This window comes from Diabrotica undecimpunctata, chromosome 7, assembly GCF_040954645.1.
Source record: "Diabrotica undecimpunctata isolate CICGRU chromosome 7, icDiaUnde3, whole genome shotgun sequence".
Classification (NCBI taxonomy): domain Eukaryota; kingdom Metazoa; phylum Arthropoda; class Insecta; order Coleoptera; family Chrysomelidae; genus Diabrotica; species Diabrotica undecimpunctata.
This window is the reverse complement of record NC_092809.1, coordinates 42,181,406-42,194,043: the sequence shown is the minus strand read 5'-3', so window position 1 is coordinate 42,194,043 and position 12,638 is coordinate 42,181,406. Positions and strand designations below refer to the sequence as shown.

Genomic DNA, 12,638 nt, shown 5'->3' with positions numbered 1-12,638 from the left:
TTCTTTTAGCCCGAACAAAGGTATCTCCTACCAGGGTACAAACTATTCCTCGTCTCGAGCTCAATGCAGCAGTAATTCTTAGTAAATTATTATCTTATATACTGCAGACTCTCACTATACTGTTTAGTAGAATTTACGCATGGTCAGATTCGACTGTTGTTCTTCATTGGATTAATTCACAGCCATATAAATGGAAAACCTTCGTCAGTAACAGAATTTCTTATATTCAAGACAGGATAGCTTCAAAACACTGGCGATATATTCCTTCTTCATTAAATAGTGCAGATCACGGGTCCCGTGGACTTTTCCCCGAGGATTTCTTAAATACTCCTGCTTGGTGGGTGGGTCCGGAATTTCTTCGCACTACTGAAGATAACTGGTCATTCTCCTTGACCGATTCTATCGAACATAACTTAGAATTGAAACAGAAAAGTTGTCTTTTGTCTTTTCCATCTGATGAATTTGTCGATAATCTCTGTAATCGATTTTCTTCCTTTTCAAAATTAAAACGTATCTTCTCCTATGTTCTTAGATTTGTTGGTAACCTAAAATCAGTCAATCAACGAACAGTTGGAAAGCTTTCTATTCAGGAACAAAGTAACGCCACTAATCAACTAATTAGATTAGTGCAACAAAGATATTTGAAGGAGGAAATAGAACAGGTTAAAGGTAATTCTATAAAATTCAAATATTTGAAAAAATTAAATCCCTTTTTTGATTCACATGATCTCCTAAGAGTGGGCGGAAGACTTAGCCAGTCAGAATTAGCGTATGATAAACGCTTTCCTCTTCTTTTACCTTCCAAAGGTAATTTTATTAAATTACTTATTTCGGAAATCCATATTGTACATCTACATGCAGGCATTCAAGGTACGCACTTCGCCTTGTCACAAAACTTTTGGATAATTTCATCCAAACGTGTTATTCGTAGTGTTCTTTCAAAATGTCTTTCCTGTTGGAGACTAAAACCTCAAAATTATCAGCCACCTATGGGGGCTCTTCCCGACCTACGGATATCCAAGGCCAAACCATTTTCTTGCGTTGGCGTCGACTTTGGCGGTCCTTTTCTGATACGAGCCAATAAGCTTAAAAATGCTAAACGAACGAAAGCCTATATTTGCCTATTTGTATGCTTTGCCACTAAGGCTTTGCACTTAGAATTGGTATCTGAACTTAGTACCGAGGCATTTTTAGCCTCATTCAGACGTTTTATAGCACGCCGAGGACGTTGCTCTGTTGTCTATTCTGATTGCGGAACAAATTTTGTAGGAGCAAAATCCTATTTAGAAGACATTAAGTCACACTTTGATAAAAACGACGTCATTACATGGCATTTAAATCCTCCGGCAGCTTCCCATTTTGGTGGATTGTTTGAAGCGGGTATAAAAAGCGTGAAAACACATGTGTCTAGAGTCATAGGCGAACAGGTTTTAACCTATGAAGAATTCAATACATTACTAATACAAATAGAGGCTGTCTTAAATAGTCGTCCCTTATGTCCTGTCAGTAATGATCCAAATGATTTTTCAGTGTTAACACCTGGTCATTTTCTTACACTAGAGCCTTTAAAGATAATTCCCGATCGGGATTACAGTGATGTTAATTTAAATAGACTAAGTCGTTGGCAATTGCTGCAACGATTACATGCAGACTTTTGACAAAGATGGAGCAGAGAATATTTACATACTCTTCATCAACGCTCGAAGTGGCATAAAAATGAGGGTAATCCTAATATAGGTACACTCGTACTAATACGTAATGAGACCAAGCCTCCCTTACAATGGCAAATGGGTCGAATTAAAACTTTAATTTTTGGTCAAGATGATATTGCTCGCGTAGCTATCGTACAAATCGCGAAAGGTGAACTTAGGCGACCTTTGGTTAAGCTATGCCCTTTGCCTTATATTGACTAAAAATGCAAATATGCATTTTGGTGGGTGGGAATGTTACGTCCCTCCACATATTCTCAGTTTTTATTATTAATTTTTATTATTTTATTTTTATATTTTAATTCTTTATTTAACGTGTGTGTATGTTTTGTCATCGTAAATTAATACGGACCTGTACAGCCCCCCCTAGTCTTAAGGGAGCAAGCTACGGGCGACACGCATATTTTTCAATCTTAGTTTAGAGATAGGCCTGTATAAATCGTCGCGCTAAACACTCCAGTATTTGTGTGACTAGTACCCTGACCACGTGACATTGTGAGAAGATTTGTTCCCGAATCGCCCAGTGCACTGAGGAAGAAGAAGAAGTATCCATCAACATCACAGGTACCGTAATTTGATTGCATACACACATAGTATTTATATTAATTGATAAATTTACCTATAACTTATTTTCATATTAAAATTAAACCAGCACCTATATAAAAACAATTATGAGTGAGTGCTTCTCTTATAGAACTTAACTTTCATTCACCCAATGTCATAGAGTGTTACAAATGTTCAAGCGAGTAAATTTTTATTTTATGCAGTTCCTGACCGGACATGGATCTTTCAGGTCTTACACGTATCGTAACGTGTAACATAGAAAACGATGCGGAGCATTGTATCTTCAGGTGCAATGTGTTTGCGTTGGAACAACATATAATGCGAACAAAGCTAGGAGAGATATCCTCTGACAACGTAATAGGTGTCGCTATGGAAAGCAGAGAGAACATTGAACTTCTTATAGTTCAAGTAACAAAAATTGTGAAGACAAAGTCCATGATAGGGAAGGAAACTGAGACAGGATGATAGTGATCTGGGGCAATCCGCCTCCATTCTAATTACTTATCATTTTACATTATATATATATATATATATACATATATATATATATATATATATATATATATATATATATATATATATATAGTATATATATATATATATAGTATATATATATATATATATATATATATATATATATATATATATATATATATATATATATATATATATATATATACATGTGTGTATGTACGTGGGTATGTATTTATTTATTTATTTCAACGCTAGACGTTTCAACGATTTATTTATTTATTTCAACGTTAAAAAGGTAATGATTATGTACAATAAACATCAAAACAACAACAAAGAAACAATTAAACAGCAAAAATTTGTACATTAAATCAGAATATCCAATCACAAAAGGTAAAAAAATATCACATATTTAGATTACTAGAGATAGATCTTAAGTTGCCTTTTAAAAACATTAATATTTGGACAGAATGGATCCAATAGGAGGTCATTGCAAGAGATGAATATTCTCGACAAGGGAAAATGACGAGTATATTCAGATCTAAAAAAGGAATATAAAAGAGTGCAGTGTGTCGAGTTCTATGTATTGTGTTTAAGTACACATTTTCTAATAACGGGGGACAATTAATAACGTTGTTTAGAAGTTTAAACAAAAATAACATATCAGCTCTCAACCTCAAACTCTCAACCAGTGCTTCAGTGTAGCAATGTTAAATTGATACATTATTACAGAATAATGTATGAAATAATTTTTAGTATTTCTTATATTAATATGTGCTTTAAAAGCTAAAGATCTTAGAAACCTCCGCTGAACGCTCTCCAATCAATCAATGTAGACTTGATGAAATGGGGACCAAACGACAGAGCAGTATTCAAGACCTGAACGTACCAGGGAGCAATACAATAATTTGAATACAATAGGTGAGAGATCATGACTGTTACGATCAATAAAACCAAGATTACGAAATCCTGTTTCCTTAATTTTAAGAAAATGGCTTCTAAATATCAATGCACAATCCAATAATACACCCAAATCTCAAGTCTCAGTATCTGACTCCAAGAGTACATCATTAAGAACATATCTATTAGCTACTAGATTATTTATATGACTAAATGAAATACAAGAATTTTTAGTTGGATTCAAGCTTTAACCATTTTGTTTCGATCATAAACATATATTATTTACATCATCTTGCAAGAGTTCTCTATCCGATTTATCATGTATACAACGAAATAACTTAAGATCATCAGCAAATAGCAGAAAGTGTGGGTTTTTCATAGCCTTACCAATATCGTTAATGAACAAGTCACAAAACAAGAGACCACAATGAGACTCTTGTGGGACATCAGAACAATAATGGAATTATTTTGATATTATAATTATTAATACGAACTTGTTGTGTACGTCCCATCAGAAAACTTTATTTCCAATTAACAATAGAGTCTCCAAAACCAGATGCATAAGGTTTGTGGACCAAAAGGTTATGATTACCCTGGTCAAAGGTATTTGAGAAATCAGTGTAAATACTGTCGACCTGAATTTTATTCTCAAATGCACCCAACAAGTATTGTTGGTAATTGACAAGGTTTGTTACTGTTGACTTCCCGTTCAACCGGGGAGAAAATTCGTGTTGTTCTTCAACAATTATGTTTCTGTAAGCCCAGGTGAGATTTATAGATACCAATTTATCGAGAAGTTTCGGCATTGCTGACTGAATAGTTATACCTCTATAATTATTGTTAGCACACTCACGATTGCCAGATTTATAGACAGGTGTAAGAAAACTATTTTTTCAATTTTGTGGAAATGCAGATGATGACAATTATAAATTGAAAATTTGTTGTAAAGGTTAACAAAGGAAAAAAACAGTTCTTAATAAATACTGCAGGTATAACGTCAGGCTCTGAAGAATATGAAGTTTTTAAACACCTAATCCCCTCAAAAACATCAGTCAGACTAAATTTCAGAATCTGAAAATCCAGACTATAGTCCATTTCAAAAATAGGTAAATTATACTTACTATCATTATATGTACCTGAAAAATAAGTGGCAAATAGATTGACTATTTCATGGACATTCTGAGCTATTACATCTCCACCTTTATTAGACATTACTAGACTTCGGCAAATATGCATATTGCATATTTTGCATATTGTGCATATTTTATGCAAATATTTCATATTTTGGCATATTTGTATAAAAGTTTGCATAAAGTGCATAAAAGTTCAGATTTTTATACTGTATTTGAAAATTTTTAAACATACCAATTTATTTCAATTCTTGTATAAAATTTTGTAGTCATTTTAATCAAGAAATGATCTAAGTACGTAATCTCTACAGGTACAAAACATTTACAATTTCAAAGAAGATCAATTTAAGTAGCCCTTAACATTCTTAGAAAGTCTCGGTCACTGAGGCATTCAGTTATTGGATAATCGCTAAGGGTTCGCTCATTTGCATTTTATGATCTAATCCCCAAATCTATCTACAATTTATTGTATCTTAACAGCAGGTAAACGGCTAATAGTTTTGTTCCTAATTTAGGGATTTTCCAAAATCTCCCAGTTTATTGAATTAGGTACCTAAACATTTCTAATTTGATGCTCAGATTTGTAAATCATTTTTGTTTTGATATTCAAAGCGTAAACACTCGTTGTGCGTAACAAAAAGGAAGATTGTGATTTTATAATGCCTAAAACAACCAGTGCTTCAACTTGGATTAAACCTTATAAAGAGCTGTCTATGGATATGGGAAAAATCTACTGTTCAGTCTGTGGCAAAATTGTAAGTATCTAATATTTTCTATTAAATATCTAATATTTCATACATACAGGGTGTTTCCAAATGACACTTACAACGTTTGACTGTAGATACTTCTCGAAAAATTGAACAAAACGATATAGTTAATGAGGGGTCAAACTTATTTACTTTTCGAGATACAGGGTGTTAAAATTAAAAAAAATTAAATTCTTTTAGTTAATAACAACAATAACTTTAAAACCAATAAACGTATTTACTTGAAATTTAGTACTCGTAGGTTGTTTTTAAATGAAAAATAGCTTCCTTTAGTGAGAAAAAATTGTCCATGGTACAATACAATGGTGTGTATTTAGAAAAATTTTTCACCTTTACTTTTTTTTATGAAGTCAGCTATTCTAAAACACAATTATTTTTATTGTAATTGAATTAACAAAAAAAAACTTTTGTTGAATTTTAAAATAAGTTATATGATGCACTAATGGTTAGTAACAAAAACTAATTTGTGGATTAATACTGCATTTAAAACACTTAGCGATTGTTTTTTTTTCCAAACCAGTTATTTGATTAACCAAAAACACCTTGTATATTTTTATATTTTAAAGGTTGGGTTAAAATAAAGGTTTTTATTTTTATTTATAGATAGCATGTGAGAAGAAATTTCAGATAGACCAACATGTGAGAACTGCTTCACACATTGCAAAAAAAGGAAAAATAGGAGGAAAACATCAAACTTCAATGGCTAAATGTTTCCAATCTACTTCAAAAAAATTAGATGAGCAAGAAACTTTTAATGAAGACTTGTGTCGCGCATTAGTGTCTGCAAACATACCGCTTTCAAAATTAGCAAATGTAAATTTTAGTTCATTTCTAAAAAAATATTGCAAACTTAATGTTCCAAGTGATCGGTCTCTAAGAAGAAATAATGTGAACGGGCTATACTCGTCGGTATTAATTAATATTAAGGAAGAAATTGCAGATAATTATTTTTACATATCTGTAGACGAAACCACTGATTCCTCAGGAAAGTATATTGCTCATTTATTGATTGGTGTTCTTAAAGAAGATACCTTACCAAAATCTCATCTTATTTCATGCCAGCAACTTGAGAAAACAAATGCTTTAACAATTTCGCGTTTTATACAAGAAACATTAGCAACTTTTTTTCTTCCGACAACTATTCCTTCTAATAAATTACTGCTTATTTTATCGGATGCTGCTCCTTATATGGTGAAAGCAGGACAAAATTTAAAAATATTTTTCCCAGATTTAATACATGTTACTTGTGTAGCGCATGGATTAAACAGAGTTGCAGAGGAAATACGAAAAAAGTTTCCTCTTGTAAATACCATGATATCCAGTGTCAAAAAAGTATTTCTTAAATCTCCTATAAGAATTCAACTTTATAAAGAAATGCTACCTAACATTCCTCTTCCACCACAACCTATTTTAACGCGATGGGGAACATGGTTAGAAGCAGCTAATTTTTATGCAGATCATTTTGTTAAAATAAAGAACATAATTGATACGTTAACAGATGAAAGTTCCCAATCTCTTTTGGATTCTAAACAAACTTTTCAGAGTAACTTGCTTCAACAAGAACTTTCATTTATAAAATCAAATTTTAGTTTTGTTCAAAAAACAATTACTCAGTTAGAATCACCAAAACTGTCATTGTTCGAAAGTACAGCATTAATAAAAGAATTTGCGTCATGTTGTCGGAACGTTAGAGGTAATATTGGAAAAGATATTTTAAAAAAATTTGAAGCTACTATGGAAAAAAATAAAGGTTGCCATATTCTTTCTGAAGTAGTCAGTGTTCTAGCTGGAAATATTTCGGAAACAATTAATTAAGAACCAAATGTTTTGGTTAGTTTGAAAAATGCTCCCGTTACATCAGTTGATGTTGAACGAAGTTTTTCCATATATAAATATATGTACTCAGACAGAAGCCACAAGTTTTTGTTAGAAAATTTTGAACACCACACGTCATTTATTGTTACCATAATTCTAAATAAGTTTATTCATACTTAAAAATGATGTAGTTACTTAAAATAAATGTAAATCTTAATGAATAGTAGGAAATATTTAGTTATGTACACTTTTTTTTTTAAATAAAATTGTTACTATTTTACGATTTTTTTATTTATTTGTATGCATATTTTGTAAAATATTTGCATATTTTCGGGTAAACACGTGCATATTTATGCGCATATTTTCTACATTTTTATTTGCATATTTGCCGAAGTCTAGACATTACATTAGAATAAGGACTAGACCCACGCGTAGCACTAACATGCCTCCAAAAAGAGCGGGGATTACTTGAAAGATTTGCTTCAATATTCTCTAAATAGTTCTCATATCATACTGCTTGTAATGATTTACATCTTTCCCTTTACACCGAAAATTCCTTATATGATTTTTTTCTGTATGACAAGCTTAATTAATTCTCGCGAAAACCAAACTGGAAAGTTTGGTTTTTTGGTTTGGTTTCTGGAAATCTGGTTATCTGGAAATATCAGTTAAAATCGACACAACTGCATCCCTCTGAATACAAAAAAATAGATCTAAAAACTTTAAGGTTAGAAAAAGCATTTACTTGTAACATATTTTGAAAATTGTATCAAGTACAAATAATATTTGCTAAATAGTGATGCGGACACTCAACTGTAACATCAATATTAAGATTATCCCAGGATGCCTCAGATAGGTTGTAGTCACCACAAATACACAATCACTGAATCTATCCGCTTAGTCCAACATACAGGTGGAATGTTTCTCCTATACTGACCCAGATGACCGTGGAAGAAAGTATACAGCACCAATGACTAACTTGTTTATGCCATACATTACAAAACATGTTCCACAGAGGAATCGATAGGCCTAACCATCATTGAACGTAGGCGCTTATGAACAGCAATAAGAACACCACCACCACGAGTCTTTAAACTAAGTTTGAGTGTCCCTGTCATGTCTATACACAATAAAGTCACTCAATCAAAATTTAGCATCTAAGATTCTAGATGTAAGCCATGTTTCAATAATAATAATAACATCATAACTAGAGAGACTCACAGCATGTACGAAATTGTGAAATTTAGTGCACATACTTCCAGATTTCTGAAAATATAAGCTCAATGATCGTTTTTTGAATTATTGGATTTACTTAATTGTTTTTGGGTACCCAATTAAAGTACTTGGTCTTCCAGTCATTCATAAAGAGGTAAGATCAGCTCCAGTGCACAAATTAGAACACATTAAAGCTCTACGATGTTTCAAACATGAGATAACTATTGCTGAATCATTAAACGCGACTTTAAGAGGTCTTGGTTTATCTGTTAGTCGACTAAGACAAAAATCTTTAAAGGTACTGTTCGTTACACCTATTTTATTGAGAATTCCTTGGACCTCATTTCTATCATGTTCAGCACGTATGTTCACTAGAATAGTTTTCCGGTACAGTTACGATAAATAATGACTCATAATATCTAAACTATAAATATCCTTTCTCATTTAAGTATTTTCCAGATCATATACCTGCCGGCAGAAATTTCTAGTAAGAAGATACACGGGTCCCCTACGCTAAAAGACTTGTTTGGCTCCACGACGATCGAGTAAGTTCTGGAAGGTCAACGCCGCTTCGAGACTAACGGTTGCTTAGTATAAATATAGAGGAACCTTTTATTTAAGTTACAGTTAGTTCTAGGTTTGAAGTCGAGTTTTTAGTTCGAATATAAATGTAAAAATAAATTAGTAAATATTGTAATAAAGACTTTAATAAACTTGTAAGTGTTATAAATGTAGAACCTTTGATAATAAATAAAGACAATCAATTAGATTAATAAAAATACTTCAATATATAATAATATTTTTGGCTCCCCGGGTCCTGTCCTGTATCTCCCCAAAAACTGCATCGGTACCTTTGACATCTGCACAATTTTGAATGTTACCATTTCCAGCACTACTTACTGATTTGTGCTGTGATTTGATGTATGTACGTATATATACTACACTTGTTGACTATATTTACTTATATTTACCTAGTATTACCTATTACCTAGTACTCATATACCTTATTGTTACCCAGTATTCTTAAACATTCCATATACTTTCCTCCTGATTCCTTACCGCTCTTAGGTGATACCAAACACGTACGGGGGTGTTCTCCTCTACCCAGAAGGAAATGGGCTAGGATGGTTTCCTCTTCCCTGAATCCAACACACACAGAGCAATGGTATGGTGTTTAGAACATTTTCACCTACATAAAAAAAAAGGTTCTAAGATGAACCATCGGGAATACGTAGGACCGTAAAATAGCAGATTAGGTTAAATATAACATGCTAGTTAATCATAGGAATAAGTGCATTGTTGCTTTAAATAAAAAAAAACGTACAGAAAAGAGAATTTGATATCCAAAATATCCATTGCAGACCCCAATATTAAACAAATAACCCTAGACGACAAATTCTCAAGTCAAATGTTTTAAAACGACACACTCGTTGTAGTTAATTCTACATAGGTACAATATTTTGTTTCCCACGTTCACCAACATGACCTAAACCATGACGTATGCTACAAACATATTAGATTTAATAATAGCAATAAAAAATATTTCACAAAATAATTATATAGTTTTAAGTTTTAAAAAAGGTTTTAGATACTCGAGGTTTAGAATAAAAACCATTAATGAAACTTTTTTAATGAAACTACTATTAGAATTAAATATATTAAATAATTGTGACATTAATTGGAAATAATTGAAATATAGCGAAGTATGAATAAAAACTGGAAATAAATAATCTTAAGGTAATTGTAACACAATTTAAATAATGAAATATACTGCGTTTGACACTTATTGATAGCTCATTTTTGACACAGCAAAATATGTCCAACATAACGTCATAATCTATTAAAGAAGTAATAAAAAAAGTCAAAATTATGATGAATTATTGGCACATGTAAGCCTCTTTTCAAAAAACTTATAAAAAGAAAACATTTACAATTGCTTTTATTGTAAATAAGTCGACCGGATTCGGGCTCTTTAAGACCATCGTCAGGTCCCCGATTAAGGTAACTTAACCGCCGAAAAAGAGATATAAGGTTATACCTATTCTTGTATAGTAACATGTATTGTAGAGCGCTTTAAATGTAGCGACGTTTGATCCCTTCTTTTTACAACCGACCGAATGGCATTTTAGTAAGATAAGCGTTTTAAATGGGAAGCAGTTCGTTAGTAGGCTGTAGAGTGTTGTTTCCTATAATTTAAATTTTTTGAATAGTTATGTGGCATCCATGAGATAATGTGGTTGAACATATTGCGTATGATAAAAACAATGATTTTCTAGAAAGTGCCCGTGCTAGTGCCGGTGTGAATGTAATTTCTGAAAAAAATACCAGTAAGGGAGATTCGAATGCATCTGATTTAAATGCTGAAACACATGAGGTATGTTTTAATGTGTACAAAAGTCTACATAAGAAATTCTTATGTACGCTTCGATAAAAAACTGTTGGTACAAACACCTGATTTAACAAAAATTTCAACTGTATACAAAATAGTTCAAAATAATACCACAAAAAGTAATGTGGCTACAAACTTTCAAATACCTATAGATGCTTTACTTTTTTTTCAAGACCTATACATTGAAAGCCAAAGAATAGTCAGCAGACATAATATTTACATAGAATAAATTACTAAATATTGACCAGAAAGTAGGCGAATTTTCCACTTAGACAAAACTTGGTATGATACCCACGATACAGTTAAGAAAGGATGGACATATAGTTCAAACATTTGCATATAAAAAATGCCTGCACATAAAGGTTCGCGGCTAATTATTGTACATTGCGGAGGAAATGAGGGATGGGTTTCGAATGCTTTAAAATTATATGGGAAGAAAATAAAGGATTGTAACGTTGACTACCACAAGAATATGGAAGCTGATATTTTTGAAGATTGGTTTTAAAAATTACTGATCCCAAACTTGACGAAACTATTAGGGTGGTCCTTAACGGGAATATTTTAACACACAACGTGGCGGTACGAAAATCTTCCTAACTAACGGCATATTTTCGGTGTTTCTTCGAAATCTTAGTTACTATATTTGCAAAGAAAAGCCGCCGACATCTTTAGTCAAAACGGAAATGAAGGGAGTTTTCACATGAAATTATATTATAGTAGCCCAGCGGTAACATATCGGAATATACGAAGATTTAATATTGGAATTTTAATTCCATTAATTTATTTGCACTAATACCATTACTATACAGTTTAAGTTTGGATGATATCGTGAAAATTTTAAGGAAGCATGTCCACATTCTTGCAATAACTTGTCAAATTTATATTTAATACGATCTTGTTTGTATCATTTGATGATTTCATACAGTTGCGATTTTAACATTGATGTTACAAATGGTATATTTTTTTGTCAACCAAAATGTCAATATTCGCTTTTTCAGAATTGCTGATGGTGCTCTAATAATTTGTATATCATTGTATGCAGCTTTTTCAGTGACAACAATAGTCATAACAGAGTTAACTGTACTTTCAAACACTTTTTGTAATTTTCTTTATTCATCTCATTATGATAATCTCCTGACTTGGCAACTAATGTAAAAATCAAAAAAGTGTTCGTCCACTAATATGAAACCCATTTGTCCACCACCCTGTATGATAACCAATCTACTTACCTTTGAAATGTTTTTGAACAATCCTTTGTAGCATTTGCAAATTCTTTGAATTATATATTGAAATCCTCTCGTATTTGCTAAAGTATCGAAGAATAATTTCAGTGTATTTCTGTTTACTTTCGTACAAGTTAAAATACCCAAAATGTATTTTCAATCCTTTTTGCGTCGTGAGTTAATGTAAACACATTTTTAGAGTTTGTTTATACCACAGACACGTAATCCTTTGATATTTTTCTTTGATCGAAAGCCGCTCGGTACTGCGTTTGAAATAAATATCCATTTAGAGGCTGAGAAGCTTTTGCCGGAAAGATTAGAAAGAAATTAGATCACTCTCGCTGAGACGTGGTCAAGAGCGGTAGGCTCCAGCGTTTAGTCCAATTTCTACGTCGAATTTGTATTTTTTTCTCGTTCTTCGTCCATTTTTTATGGAAAATGTGTAAAGTTAATAG

General features: G+C 32.1%; 1 protein-coding gene across 1 annotated transcript; it reads left to right on the top strand.

Moving 5' to 3' along the window:
• The first annotated feature begins 989 nt into the window (after positions 1-989).
• On the top strand, positions 990-1,658 carry LOC140446345 (uncharacterized). Its single transcript, XM_072538888.1, has one exon. It carries the CDS (start codon positions 990-992, stop codon positions 1,656-1,658), a length of 669 nt encoding a protein of 222 aa, XP_072394989.1.
• Positions 1,659-12,638: the final 10,980 nt, after the last annotated feature.

Excerpts from the sequence above, each read along its gene's own strand:
- LOC140446345 (XM_072538888.1), top strand. The coding sequence starts at position 990 with ATGGGGGCTCTTCCCGACCTACGGATATCCAAGGCCAAACCATTTTCT.